Here is a 15,481-nt window from a genome sequence, read left to right as displayed (position 1 = left end):
ATAAAGCTCGTTATTTTTCGTCCCTTTGGTCCACAGCCCATCACCACCACTCAGTCTCAGCCTCTTACTCCAGGGGAGGTAACCCCAAACCCCCACCCTGGCATCCCCAAGCCTCCAATTACCCCAGAAGGGCACGAGGAAAACCTTTCCTCCCACCTGCAACTTCTGCAAACAAACTACGAAAAATGTTGACCAAGGCTTTCGAAAGCGGTTATTCTGGTGGGACAGGCCAGACCTGCTTCTTCGAAAAAAGCCAGACCCATTTGACTTCCTACTACCCTAGAATACATCTCTGAATATCCAGATATCTATTTGTCTAGCTTCAGGGCTCCAGACCTGTTGCTTCCACAAAACCCATCTCAACAGCTGAAAGCATCAGCCACAAAGAGTCAAGGAAAATTTGGAGCCTCTCAGCACAAGGTTGATCTTGAGGGGCTGGAGCATGTCCAGAAGAGGGCAACAAAGCTGGGGAAGGGTCTGAAGAACAAGTCTTATGAGGAGCAGTTGAGGGACCTGGGGCTGTTTAGCCTGGAGAAGAGGAGGCTGAGGGGAGACCTCATTGCTCTCTGCAGCTCCTGGAAAGGAGTTTGAAGAGAAGTGGGTGCTGGTCTCTTCTCCCAAGGAAGAAGTGATAGGACAAGAAGAAATGGCCTTGAGTTGCAGCAGGGGAGGTTTAGACTGGATATTAGGAAGAATTTCTTCACTGCAAGGGTCATCAAGCATTGGAAGAGGCTGCTGAGGGCAGTGGTGGAGTCTCCATCCCTGGAGGGATTCAAAACCCCACATAGATGTGGCACTTCAGGACACAGTTTAGCAGGCACAGGGGTGTTGGGCTGATGGCTGGACTGGATGAGCCGAGAGATCCTTTTCAACCTCAATGAGTCTATGATTTCACGAGAACTGCACAACGAGAGAAAGCAGGAATAGACTGCAAAGCTGGTAGCAGCAAGGAGCAGCTCCCTGAGCCTTAAGTATCCCAGGGATGAGGATGTAGCCTGAAAAATGAGGCCTCTGGTCGGCCAGTTCCCCAGGGTTTCACGCGCAGATGTAACCACAGCCTGGCTCGGCACACCGTGCCGCGGGCACACCGGTTCTGCAAGCTGCTGCATCAGTACCAAGAGCTCTTATCTCATGCTTCACTGTCAACAAGAAATTATGAGAATTGAATTTTAATAAGCTGGAGACGGAAGCATTGCTATATATTGTGCTAGCGCCAAAGTTTAGTGTCCAATTTACAGCGAGGCACTTCAGCTCTGCTTGGTGCAAGGAGAGGAGCAGGCACCACTCAACTCTACAACTCCCTGAAAGGAGGTTGTGGAGAGGAGGGAGCTGGGCTCTTCTCCCAAGTGACAGGAGACAGGACGAGAGGGAATGGCCTCAAGCTCCACCAGGGGAGGTTTAGGCTGAACATTAGGAAAAAAAATTTCACGGAAAGGGTCATTGGGCACTGGCAGAGGCTGCCCAGGGAGGGGGTTGAGTCCCCTTCCCTGGAGGGGTTTAAGGGACGGGTGGACGAGGTGCTGAGGGACATGGTTCAGTGTTTGATGGGAATGGTTGGACTCAATGATTCGGTGGGTCTTTTCCAACCTGGTGATTCTATGATTCAACGCTTGCTCTCAAAGGCAATGAGCCCCCCAGCTCCAAAGCCTCCTTCGGCCGCTCAGAGTTTCATATTAAGGATGCAGGTTTTTCTGCATCACCTGGCCCCGATGCCAGAGAACACCAAGTCTACTAACGTTGCTGGGGGAACGAAGAATAAATAATGGGAGGAAAGGGTGTCCTTTTGGAGGATCCAAAGCCAACAGACAAAACCACCCTTCATCTTTCCCAAGTTTAAGAGCAGGACCTGTTCATACCTCCCTGTCCCCATCTGCAAGTCTCACCAGGTGTCTTCAAAGCTATGCTACAAACCAGGCAGTCAGAAACCCTGGATTAAGGCCTTTGACTTCAGCTTGCTTGAGCTCAGTCATCCTCAGGAGCTTCACTAAACCTTAAAGGAATGATAACCTAAATATTATGTTAACTAGGCTTTTCAATAGGAAAAACTCCAGAAAGGGTATTCTAAATTAACATCTCCAAGACTAATCATAGAACTGTTAAGGTTGGAAAAAACATCTCTAAGCTCACCCTGTCCAAACATCAACCCAACATCACCATGCCTACTTAATCATGTCCCCAAGTGCCACCTCTACACATTTTTTTAACTCCTTCAGGGTGGGAGACTCCACCACTGCCCTGGGCAGCCTCTTCCAATCCTTCACCACCCTTATGGTAAAGAAATTTTTCCTGATTTCCAATCTAAACCTCCCCTGCTGCAACCTGAGATCATTTTCTCATCCTAATTGTTATCACTTGTTGTAACAGGGACCTTAAGTCCATTCGCATGAGGCACCTTGCACCTAAACCAAGCACGTGATTATTACTGTGCACAAATCTACGTCCCAGTGCATGCAATTGTTTCAAAGCATGGAACTAATCGCTCCCTCACCCCAAGAAGGGTGCAGAACAGAGGGAAATAAAAGAGGAAATTGTTAGAAAGAGTAATAGTACAGCAAGCCCTTGATCTTGTGATAAGCGTGGTGCACAACTGGACTGACACAGCCGCATTCCTCAGGTTCCTTTACCATATCAACTCTCAAGCTCTGGAAGAACAAATAGCAGGGAAGATTTCTGCAAAGATGAAAATGGTACATTTTCAACAGCCTGAGATGATTACTCGCAAAATAGCAACAGCACAGAGCACAGAGGTAACTGATTGCCTCCTGGGCAAAAGTCAAAGTCTTTGCATTACAGCTCAGGAAGCGTACGGCGATCAAAGAGAAAAAGAAAAAACTCCATTTTAGATTGTCATGAACATAAAGGTCCTCCTGGCCCTTTGGCATCACCAACTACCAAGACACAACTGAAATCTTTTTTTTATGCTGCATATACCCAAGATCACTGCACAGCAAGAAGGAGAAAGCCTTTATTCCAGGAGCAGGGTGCAGCTCCTGCTCCTTTCCCAGCTGAATTTTGGCAGTGTCTATGCAAACACCACCATTATCTCAGCCCAGCAAGACACAACGTGAGCTGGGACTCGATGATCCACTGGGTCTTTTCCAGCGTGGTGATTCTATGATTCTGGGATCCAGTAACCAACCTGTGTCACTGACACTCTGCAATAGGAAGCGAGACAAGCCAAATGCTGAGCGAGGTATTAATAATCACACTTCGGTATCGATTGCGCTTTACATCTTCAAGCACTTTAACCATATTAATTAAGTGTTTCCCATTTAATATTTTCCATTTAAGACTAAAGCAAAAACATGAGGCTAAACAGACCAACCACCTGACTCCGGATGGCAAGTTCTTGCACCCCAACTTTGGATCTCCCAACAATTATTGCTTTCCATGTGAAACCTACTGAAAATACAGATGTAGATCTAGCAAAGGCACCAAGCCAAAAGCCCAGAGGTGCACCCAGCATCAATGAGGGCCAAGCTGATCAGGGAACTGCATCAGCTCTTGCCGCGATGCTCTGCCTGCTGACCTGCATCTCCAGCGTCACCAGCATCCCTCCCTGCCAGTGCACCCTGACCCAGACCACAGGCACGCCTCTGGCATGCAATTAATTCAACCAATATTAATTCAAACCAGTATTCAAACACGCGGGTGCTGACACACGGCTCCACTGATGCTCCCAAGAGCTGCCTGTAATCACTGTGCTAAGAGCTGAGGACACGAAGTATTGATCTCCACACAACATCCAGGTTTACACAGAGGCTGCAGCCAAAATACTTGTGCCAGCAAACTCGCCATTCAAAATCGACTGTCAGGACTGAAAGGCTGCAATGATAAACACTCAACATGAATCACAGAATGGTTTGGGATGGAAGGGACCTTTAAGATCATCCAGTTCCAACCCCTGCCATGGGCAGGGGCATCTCCCACTGGATCAGGGGCTCCAAGCCCCATCCAACCTGGCCTTGGACACCTCCAGGGATGGGGCAGCCACCACTGCTCTGGGCAACCTGGGCCAGGGCCTCCCCACCCTCACAGCAAAACATTTCTTCCCAAGATCTCATCTCAATCTCCTCTTTTTCAGCTTCAAATTGTCCCCCTTCATCCTATCCCTGCACTCGAGCTGTCTCAAGCCACGCCACAATTATAGGAATTTCATGAACTCAGTATTAATTACTGACTGAGCATGGAGGCACACATTTACCTCCTTTGATGCAACTTGGGTGCTCCCACCTGCAGCAATAAGAACCCCAAGCTCCTTCCCACCACAGGAAAAGAGATCTGATGGAACTGGAGGATCTTTAAGGTCCCTTCCGACCCAAACCATTCTAGGATTCCACCATGCCCATCTCAGCCAGGACCAAAGCAGATCCCCACCACACACCCACCAGCCACACTCCCAGGGAACAGGTTCCCACCCAGTCCAGCAGCCTCCTGCCTGGTTTTCATGTATCTGCCTAAACCAGAGTTTGGCAGCCCTCCTACTTGTAAGAGACATGACAACAGAGCTATTCAGAGATACTTGTTTTCACCCCGTCCTTCTGAATGCCATCTCAAAATCCTTGAGGGAAAGCATAAGGCTCACTACAAATACATCTCGGGGTTGCCTATACAAACACAGAGTGATGGAGGAGAGCATTTATGGCACAGTATAAACAATAGCACAAAACTTAAGGAGGAAAACCAAAACAGAGAGTGAATTTAATCAGTGGGGTTTGAGGAAACCAAGTACTCTCCCTCTTCTCCTCAATAAGGGCGACAAACGCAACGCACTCCAGATGCAATTTTAACTGATCGGCTTCTGCTACAACAGGAGTGCTACATGGCTGGATGTATCACACTTTAAATAATAGCCTCTTAAAGATAAAAAAAATGCATCTACAGCTATGAGGCCACACAGAGGAACACCCCGTTAGGGAAGCATCCTCTCTCCTAGCTCCAAGAGACCGGCACGCAGAGACAAATTCACCAGCTTAAAGAGAGGGAAGATGAAGTGACCCCTCCGAGAAGAGCTGAAGGCATCGCTCTCACATCCAAATAGCAACCACTCTTCCCCACCAGTCACAGAAACCCCACAACTCCAAAGCACGTGTAGTTATAATTATTAAGCAGAAACACGCACGCTTCGGGGAACAAAGCACATTTCTTCAACACTATTACAGAACATCCACAGCAAAGGAACCCAAAAAGGAGTTTTCCCATCACTGCTCTAAGGGAAACAAAATAGAAACCCTGCGTCTCTTGCCAGGGCGTGCTGGGGGTACAAAGGCACTGCCCCTCTGCAAAAACACACGTGTCTCTCCAAAAGTCTCCTGGAGAAGAACCAAAACGCAGCACACCCGCAGAAATAGGTGTGGGTATGAGCAGCCGAAAGGCTTTACCCACTTCTCTAGCCACAAGGCTGCATTTCCACGCTCGCGCTGATGCCCTCTGCAGCGTGTCACCAGCTGCATTCCTGATCCCGAAGATACAGGCATCCTCCTCCTATCTTTTCAGCAGATTTTTATACAAGAAAGCGCCTCGCTAGGCTGGATGCACCGCATGGCAGGGTCCGGTTCAGATCACACCAACTGGCACCTCTCCGCATCAGTCCTGAAAATATCCAATCGCACACAGAACTTTACTTCCCCCATTCCCACAGCTCGACAGCGATTCCACCTGTGATGGATTAACCTGAACAAGTGGAATCCACACACCACACCCCCGCTTACCCGAACAGCAAAACACAACACGCTGGATGGAAACAAATCCACAAATTAATCACTCAAAATCAATTTGCTTTAATACCAAGACCAACAAAACACTGGCGGTGCAATAGCAGCGCGCCGGGAGTAGCGGTGCCCACCACGAGCTCCGCTACCTTTAAAAAGCACCAGCTTAACCAAAACACAAAAGTTAAATAATGCCTAATCGCCACAACAAGAGATGCTCGCAGTAAATAAGCAACATGTAAATAATTGCTACTAATTTCTTATCACACAGGTGCAAATCCAGTTCAGTTATATGGAAAAGGGAGGGCTTGCACTGTTTCTGATCCAACACCCAGGCTGCTCCAGGGTGGATTGGCATGCAAGCCTGCAATTATTTCATAGAAAAAAAATATATATATATATTTGTATTGACATCTTTCTAAAGTAACAGTGATGGCAGCACACTTTGATCAGCAGAAAGCAGTGAATCTCAGCCAGAGGAGAGCCAGGAGGCTGCAGAAACAACTCAGACCCCATTTGTTAACCTTCAGGCAAAGCCAAGAGCATCAATCGGCTCTCCCGCACCCCTGCATCTCGTTCTCCCCTCTTAGTCCTGCTGCTCCAAGGTCTGGGACAACTTTTTAGGGGTACAAGGACGGCGGGAGGGGGGTGGATGGATGGAAACCGGTTATAGGAGCTGGGATGCCGGGAAGAGAGCTAGGGATGCCAGGCAAGTTAAAGCAACCCTGCTGGAGGGGTGAAAACCCCTCCATGGGCTGGGGATGGAGAAACTGGGGGACCTCTCCATGGGCTGAGAAGGGGGGAAATGATCCCTCCATGGGGTGAGGATGGAGGGGTAGAGGGAGATCCCTCTATGGGGTGGGGATGGATGAGGGGGAAACCCTTTATGGGGTGGGGATGGATGGGGGAGGGGGATCCCTTTATGGGGTTGGGATGGATGGGGGGAGGATCCCTCTATGGGGTGGAGATGGAAAAGGGGGGGGATCCCTTTATGGGTTGGGGATGGAAAAGGGGGGGGATCCCTTTATGGGTTGGGGATGGAAGTGGGGGGGGATCCCTCTATGGGGTGGAGATGGAAGGGAGGGGGGATCCCTCTATGGGGTGGGGATGGAAGGGAGGGGGGATCCCTCTATGGGGTGGGGATGGAAGGGAGGGGGGATCCCTCTATGGGGTGGGGATGGAAGGGAGGGGGGATCCCTCTATGGGGTGGGGATGGAAGGGAGGGGGGATCCCTCTATGGGGTGGGGATGGAAGGGAGGGGGGATCCCTCTATGGGGTGGGGATGGAAGGGGGGATCCCTCTATGGGGTGGGGATGGAAGGGGGGGGGATCCCTCTATGAGGTGCGGATGGAAGGGGGGGGATCCCTCTATGGGGTGGGGGTGTTGGAACCGCTCAATCCTGGTTGAAACGTGGTGGGTGAGGGAGCTTGGTGGCTTGACCCGGGGGTCCAGAGGGGTCCCGGTGGGTTGGAACTGGCTTCACTCCAGGTAGAACCCAGGGTGTCTTGGTGGGTTGGAACCAGCTTATCTCAATGGGTTGGAACCGGGTTCACTCCGGGCACAACCGAGGGGGCTGGAACCGAATGGAGGGGGGATCCTGGAGGGTTAGAACTGGCTTCACTCCAGGTAGAAACTGGGGGGGTCCCAGAGGGTCAGAATCGGTTTATCTCAGTGGGTTGGAACTGGGCTCACTCCGGGTACAACAGGGATTGGAACCGAACAGGGGGTGGGGGTGTCCCAGCGGGTTGGAACCAGGTTCACTCCAGGTAGAACCAGGGAGGGTCCCGGAGGGTTGGAACCAGCTTCACCCCGGGTACAACGGGGGGGGCTCTCAGTGGGTTGGAACCGGGTTCACTCCAGGTAGAACCAGGGAGTTGGAACCCAACAGGGGGGATCCCGAAGGGTCAGAACCGGGGGGAGTGGGGGGAGGGGGGGGTTGGAACCGAAGGGGGAAGGGGGTGGGGGGGTGTCTTGGCGGGTTAGAACCTGGTTCACTCCTGGTAGAACCGGGGGGGGTCCCCGAGGGTCAGAACCGGTTTATCTCAGTGGGTTAGAACCGGCTTCACTCCGGATAGAACCGGGGGGGCGTCCCCGAGGGTCAGCACCCGCTTATCTCGGTGGGTTAGAACCACGGGGCGGGGGGGGGGGTGTCCCAGAGGGTCCAAACCGGCTTCACTCCCAGTAGAACTAGGGGGGTTGGACCCGAACGGGGCGATGGGGAGGGCGGCTTTGGAGAAGGGGGGCACTGGGGAAGGGGCTAAGCTGGGGGTGGGAGGTGTCTCGGCGGGTCAGAACCGAGTTCACTCCAGGCAGAGCCGCGGGGACCCCGGAGGATCAGAACCGGGGTCACGCCGGGTAGAACCGGAGGGTCGGAACCGGTGTCGGGGGTGGGGGGGGGGGCTTGTCCCGGAGCCTTAGAACCGGCTTCACTCCCGGTGCAACCTGAGGGCGGGGAGCTGGGGGGGGGGGGGGCAGTTCCCGGTTGATTTGAACCGGCTTCCCTCCGGAGTGGAGCCGGTTCCCGATGGAACAAGCGGCTGCCCCCCCCAACACGCACACCCAGCAGTCGGGGCGGCCCCCCCCAACACACACACCCCCCCCCCATCTCCCCCCCCCCCCCCCCACCGTGCCCCTCCCGGCGCCCCCGGCCCACCTTGCGCGCTGTGCGGCCCGTGCTCCATGGCCGGGTCGCTGCCCAGCTCGGCCAGGCGGCGGCCGGTGGCGGCCAGCTCGGCCCGCAGCGCCGTCACCTCCTGGCCCGCCGCCTGCAGCGCCCCGTCGATGCGCAGCGCCAGCTGCTTGTTGTCGTCCATCATGTGCAGGATTTTGGCCTGGGGGGAGGGAGGAAGAGGAGGAGAGAGGTGAGAGAGGGAAAGGGGGGGGGGGGGGGGGGCTGGGCGGGGGGCGGAGGGGCGGGGCCGGAGGGAGGGAAGGGGCGGGGGGAGAAGGAGCGGAGGGGAGGGGCTGGGGGGGCGATGGGGAGGGGGGGCGCGAAGGGAAAGGGGCTGAGCTGGCGGGGAGAAGTGGGGGGCTTTGGGGAAGGGGGGCACTGGGGAAGGGGCTAAGCGGGGGGGAGAAGGGGAGGGGGGCTTTGGGGAAGAGGCTGAGCTGGGGAAGAAGGGGAGGGGGGCTTTGGGGAAGGGGCTAAGCTGGGGGGAGAAGGGGAGGGGGGCTTTGGGGAAGGGGGGATACTGGGGAAGGGGCTGAGCTGGGGGAGAAGGGGAGGGGGGAGAAGGGGGCACTGGGGAGGGGGCTGAGCTGGGGGCGATGGGGAGGGGGGGCTTTGGAGAAGGGGGGCACTGGGGAAGGGGCTAAGCTGAGGGGAGAAGGGGAGGGGGCTTTGGAGAAGGGGGCACTGAGGAAGGGGCTAAGCTGGGGGGAGAAGGGGAGGGGGGCTTTGGAGAAGGGGCTGAGCTGGGGGAGAAGGGGAGGGGGGCTTTGGAGAAGGGGCTGAGCTGGGGGGAGAAGGGGAGGGGGCTTTGGAGAAGGGGGCACTGAGGAAGGGGCTAAGCTGGGGGGAGAAGGGGAGGGGGGCTTTGGAGAAGGCTGAGCTGGGGGAATGAGCTGGGGGCGATGGGGAGGGGGCCTTTAGAGAAAGGGGGGCACTGGGGAAGGGGCTGAGCTGGGGGAGAAGGGGAGGGGGGCTTTGGGGAAGGGACTGAGCTGGGAGGCAATGGGGAGGGTCGAAGAGGGGGGCAATGGGGAGGGGGGCTGAGCTGGGGGCGATGGGGAGGGGGGGCCTTTGGAGAAGGGGGGCACTGGGGAAGGGGCTAAGCTGAGGGGAGGAGGGCTTTGGGGAAGGGGCTGAGCTGGGGGGAATGAGCTGGGGGGCTTTGGAGAAGGGGGGTACTGGGGAAGGGGCTAAGCTGAGGGGAGAAGGGAGGGGGACTTTGGGGAGGGGTGATGGGAATGGGGCAAAGAGAGGGGTGATGGGGAGGGGGCTTTGGAGAAGGGGGGCACTGGAGAAAGGGCTGAGCTGGGAGGCAATGGGGAGGGTCGAAGAGGGGGGCGATGGGGAGGGGGCTGAGCTGGGGGCGATGGGGAGAGGGGCCTTTGGAGAAGAGGGGCACTGGGGAAGGGGCTAAGCTGGGGGAGAAGGGGAGGGGGGCTTTGGGGAAGGGGCTGAGCTGGGGGGAATGAGCTGGGGGCGATGGGAAGGGGGCAAAGAGAGGGGCGAAGGGGAGAGGGGGCTTTGGAGAAGGGGGGCACTGGGGAAGGGGCTGAGCTGGGAGGCAATGGGGAGGGTTGAAGAGGGGAGTGATGGGGAGGGGGGCTTTGGGGAAGGGGCTGAGCTTGGGGGGATTAGCTGGGGGGCAAAGTGGAAGGGGGGCTTTGGGGAAGGGGCTGAGCTGGGAGGGGGGGCAAAGTGAGGGGTGAAGGAGAAGGGGCTGAGCTGGGGGGGCTTTGGGGGTGAAGGGATAAGGCTGGAGAAGGGAAGGGGCTGAGTTGAGGGGGGGGGAGCTTGGAGGACGAAGGGGAGTGAATAGGGGGCTGAATGTTGGTGTGAAAAGGGGAGCCAAGGGGAGGGGGCCAAGCTGGGAGGTGAAGGGGGGGGGCTGTGTGAGGAGTAGGGGGCAAAGGAGAGGGGGAATGCAATGAGGAAGGGGCTGTGCAGGGGAGACTGTGAAATGGTTGTGCAAAGATGAGGGGGGTGTACACGGGGGTTGGGGGATGGGGGGGGTATAAAGGGAAAAGGGGGCTGTGCCAGTGGGGTGCAAAGGGGAGGGGGACTGTTCTAGGGGGGGCTCGGCAAGCAGCAAGGGAAGGGAGAGGGGGCTTAGCAAGTGGGATGCAAAGGGGAGGGGGCTGTGCAAGGGGGAACAGGTTGGGGGTGCTGCCCCTGACCTGTTGCCCCCCCTTCCAGCCTAAAGAAGGACTGGAACAGAAGCAAAGGCATCTGCAGTATTCCCGGTGCTGCAGGTGGGGGGGCTGCAGCGCTGCATTTCTAGCCCCCCCCACCTCCCCATTCGGTGCAGGTGCAGCGAGTGCTGCAGTGCCCACAGACTGACAATCCCACTAATTAAGTGCCTTTCTGCTAATTGGGCTGAAGTTCACCCCAGTGCTTAGCCCCAAACCAGTCTGCAGCAGGTGGAGGTAAAATCAGCTCCAAAAATCCCCTCTGGAAGCATTTTTTAGGGGGGAGCGCAGAGCAACCCGTCTGCTGTCACTGCTGTAGCAATGCGAGAGAGTTCATGTGGCACAAACCCAGGGTGAAACATCGAGAATTATTTGATATCATCGCTGGCGACTGCTAGAGGGAGCGCTGCTGTTTCCCGGTGCCTCCGAGGGATCCACTTGTGTGTTTGCCAGGGCCTGGGCTGCAGCAAGGCAGCAGAGCTACGATGCTCAGCAAGGCAGCGGCACAGGCAGGCTTCATCCCCACCAAAATCATAGAATAGAATCATAGAATAGAATCACCAGGTTGGAAGAGACCCACCGGATCATCGAGTCCAACCATTCCCATCAATCACTAACCCATGTCCCTCAGCACCTCGTCCACCCGTCCCTTAAACCCCTCCAGGGAAGGGGACTCAACCCCCTCCCTGGGCAGCCTCTGCCAGTGCCCAGTGACCCTTTCTGTGAAAATTTTTTTCCTACTGTCCAGCCTAAACCTCCCCTAGCGGAGGGTGATACTCTGGAAACCATGGTCTGGATGGTTACACCTCATCAAAACATCCCTGCTTCCCAACGCCGCGGGCAGCAGGGCTGCTGGTTTTCGTGTGAGCCAACGTGCACCTCGGAAAGTTGGTAAATGGGTTTAGGAATTGAGCAGGACACCCCACAGCAGCAGGGGGGGAGCAGGCAGGGTCCTGTGGAAATGGGAGTGAGAAGAGCAGTGAGGAGCCAGGGTGGGCGAGGAAGGGCGCTCGTGGGGAGAAAAGCCAAACAAAGTCACAATCCTTGAGAAAAGGGAGAAAGACGAAGGGCTAGGAAGATGATCTGAGGGCTGGAGCACCTCACACGTGAGGACAGGCTGAGAGAACTGGAGTTGGTCAGCCTGCAGAAGAGAAGGCTCTGGGAACACCCTAGAGCAGCTTCCAGTGCTGAAAGGGGCTCCAGGAAAGAATCATGGAATGGTTCAAGGGACCTCAAAGCCTACCCAGTCTCACCCCGTGCCATGGGCAGGGACACCTCCCGCTGAATCAGGGGCTCCAAGCCCCATCCAACCTGGCCTTGAACCCCTCCAGGGATGGGGCAGCCACCCCTGCTCTGGGCAGCCTGTTCCAGGGCCTCCCCACCCTCACAGCAAAACATTTCTCCCTAAGATCTCATCTCAATCTCCCGCATTGCTGCACCCCAACCACTAGCACTGGGCCAGGGCACTTGGAATATCAGTGCAAAGGACAACTTGCCTTCATAAATTCCTAAAAGGCAGACAAACAACCTCCGAAGAGAACAGAATTTCAAAAATTGCATTTTTCTTCATCATCTCTGCAGCCCTCCCTGAACGAGATAAAATTCTTTATGTATATATAGAAACTGAATTCTAATCAAGATAAATACCCGGTTTCATGCCACATTTGCATGAGTATTTGCTGCAAACTGTGCTTGCAAATGAGAGAATTATGTATGTAACCAGATAACCTGACTGTGCAGTCGCGGTACCGTATATGCAAACCTGCACTTGAATAAAACGTGAGCTTTGGCAGAAAGGAACTCAGCTGTAAAGTGTAGGCACATTATTTTTATCATAAAAAAAATCAGGTTAAAACTGATTTGAGCCTTCAAGAATACATTCAGCTGCTGAAGCGAAGTCCAAATTATGCTCCTTTCTCAATCTAACCTTAATTATAGACTAGTTGATTTGCTGTGCTGGCAGCACTGGAATCTTATAATTTACTGGTGCAAGAGACTTTCTACATTAGCTCGTGAGCTATTTAAAAAATGTGTTTCTTAAATTTGGCTGTGGACTCATCTGTAAGTTAATAACCTTGCTTTGAAAAAAAAATCTTCCTTATTAAGTCCTTTTGAGGTACCCCTGAAGATATCTTGAAAGGTTTGCTCCCCTTCGCCACCTCCTCCCGTCCTTCCTAGGGAACAGCTGGGTCCATTTAAAATTGATTTCGATCTCTCAAAGCAGGATTCCATTTCCCCAAGCCTCAGCCTGGAAAGAGCGTGCGATGTCACACAGATCCTGAGATAGAACAGGGCAGCAAAGGGATTTCCAGCGTGAGGGTGGCTGAGGCTTGCTGGCTGCATACAATTAGAATAGAATCTTAGGATCAGAGAATGTCCTGAGTTGGAAGGAACCCACAAGGATCATCAAGTCCAACTCCTGTCCCTGCACAGGACACCCCAACGTTCACACCGTGGCACTGAGAGTGTTGGCCAAATGCGTCATGAACCTTGTCAGGCTTGGTGGCTGCTTCCCTGGGAGCTGTTCCAGTGCTCCACCACCCTCTTGGGGAGGAACCTTCTCCTAATATCTAAGCTAACCCTCCTCGGCACATCTTCCTGCCATTCCCTGGGGTCCTGTCACTGGCCACCAGAGAAAAGAGCTCAGCGCTTTCTCCTCCTCCATCCCTTCTGAGGAAGCTGCAGCCTGTGATGAGGTTTCCCCTCATTCTCCTCCAGGCTGAACAGGCCAAGTGACTTCAGCTGCTCCTCATACAGCTTCCCCTCTAAAGCCTTCACCAACTTCGTCGCCTCCTCTGGACACTCTCCGGTAGCTTTAGATCCTTTTTATCCTGTGGTACCCAACACTGCACCCAGTACTCACAGTGGGGCCACCCCAGTGTGGAGCAGAGCAGGACAACCTCCTCCCAGCTAAAGCCGTGTTTGCAGTGATGCTGATTCTCCATCCCACAACCCTACACATTCCCAACCCCAAATCTGTGTGTGCCCTCACCCTGTTTTGGATCTGAGGGTAACCCACAAAGCTGCAGAAAGGTCCCGATTGTTGCTCGTGTTGAGCTTCTCATCCACCAAGAACATAGGGATGGCATAAACGTGGATGGAGGAAGATCTGAGACTACTTCCCATCCTCTTTGCTCTCATTTCAGCCTAAGGAATGCAGTAGAGGGGATACGAGAAGGTGTAGGAGATTAAAAAGGGCTGAGTAGCACACAGATACTGTTCAAGCCTTCTGAACCCTTCAATTTGCTATTCAGGTTACCGCTTTTTGTAGCCTAATATGTACAATATGCAAAGGAACCAGTTAAACTAAATGGGAAAAGCCTTTTGTGTTAAGGTTGAACGTAATCTAAGGTGACCCTTTGACTTGATTCAATTAAATCTTTTCTTTTTCCAATTAAATAATCAGCCAGAATTTAATAAAAATGACTTTCACTGTGTCATCCTGCAGAATGATGACCTCAGAGATGCTGAAAGCTTATGTAAATTATGCTGATCGCTTTTTATCTGCTTGTGCTTCGCTTACATCAAAAAAACCCTGCCTTCTGCCTGGATATGTACATTATTTTCTCGTCTGCTCTGTGTAGCTGTTTGCAGTACCAAACAGAGTGAGCATCGCCAGCTCCTTTCAGCACATCCTCTAAAATGGACCTTCTGTGACTGGAAGAAAAGAAAGATCACCAAAGAGGAGAGTGTTTGATCCGCGCCTCTATTCTTTTACGCCCTGGCATGCTGAGTGCAAACAGCAGCAGTTTGGCTCTTGCCAAATGTCACCAGAGGCATCTGCGTGGCCATTCATCAGCAAAGAAAAGCACACCAAGAAAATCCGGGCCAGGAGACCAGCAAACTTCAGCAGCCAACACCAGCAAAAGCACAGTGCGCCCCGAGTTCAATAGTCTCTTGTAGCACATCTCCGCTAAGCAATCGCCATCCAAGTTACAATAGTTGCTAATGTCTACAGGGCTGGTTTTTTTCCCCCCTCTACAAAGGTCACATTTTTATTTGTGCATTAATAACTGCATTTGACCCCCCTTCCTGCTCTTAAAACACTGAGCACCATCTCTTCTCTCCCTCAGCTGGAGGAGAGAGCAACCTCCAAACGCAAACCTGGCTGCTGTGTTGCTGAAATGCTTAGTTAATAAGCGATTAAAATGGGATTAAACAGAGCTAAGGATGGACAGGTTAAAAATTTAGGCAAACATTCTGCTTTTCCCTGCAGTGAAGCGTTTCCTCATCCCCATTTCTGTGTGGTAAAAGGGTCCCCGATGACCTTCCCGTGCTGCACATCCCTCGGGACGGCGAAAACAAACCCATTAATGTTTATAAAGTGTCTTGGAGTGGGGGAATTACATCACCGCGGCGAGATACAAGCTTAATGGATCAAAACAAACCCCCCCAGCTTAGACACATCTCAGTTACACGGCACAGACCTCGAGGAATCCCACTGAGAAGGGATAATTGAGAGAAAAATGTGATCCCAGAGATTTTTTCTCCAGTCAACCCATTTTACAGTAATAGGAAGCAGATTTCTAGACCCTTTGCAAACAAATGACTTCCACTGCATATTTCACAGCTGAGCGCATCCATGGCACCAGCCTTTAGACACGTCTATTAAACCCAACATTTGTTTAATGAATTACAGCGATCCAACGAATCTGTGTACATCCAGTCTATATTTATATTTTATGGGGAAGCAGGCAGCTTTTCCCAAGCAGGTAACGGTGTCAGCGATGAGCTCCTGCTGCAAGGTACCCAAAACTTCTAGGGTTTTTATCTACTGCTTTCTTGACTATTGTGGGTAGTTGGTTGTTGTTTAGCTTTATAAAAGTGCCATTTCTCAGGTGTTTCAGGGTCTCTGCTTAACATAAAGTCTCACCAGGCTGTTTAGCCTAAAGAAGAGGAAGCTGAGGGGAGAC

The 15,481-nt window shown here is 53.3% G+C and overlaps 1 protein-coding gene across 1 annotated transcript in view; it reads right to left on the bottom strand.

The window, feature by feature from the left end:
- Nucleotides 1-15,481, bottom strand: part of KAZN (kazrin, periplakin interacting protein) — a 227,246-nt gene that overhangs the window by 91,491 nt on the left and 120,274 nt on the right. Inside the window, exon 3 of the mRNA XM_069874935.1 lies at nt 8,365-8,542. Coding sequence (XP_069731036.1) covers nt 8,365-8,542 — 178 coding nt within the window. The remainder of the gene's footprint in view (nt 1-8,364; nt 8,543-15,481) is intronic.

Source organism: Phaenicophaeus curvirostris, chromosome 22 (assembly GCF_032191515.1).
Source record: "Phaenicophaeus curvirostris isolate KB17595 chromosome 22, BPBGC_Pcur_1.0, whole genome shotgun sequence".
NCBI classification, from domain to species: domain Eukaryota; kingdom Metazoa; phylum Chordata; class Aves; order Cuculiformes; family Cuculidae; genus Phaenicophaeus; species Phaenicophaeus curvirostris.
Note: the sequence above shows the minus strand (reverse complement) of the source record. Positions and strands in the feature narration are given on the sequence as shown.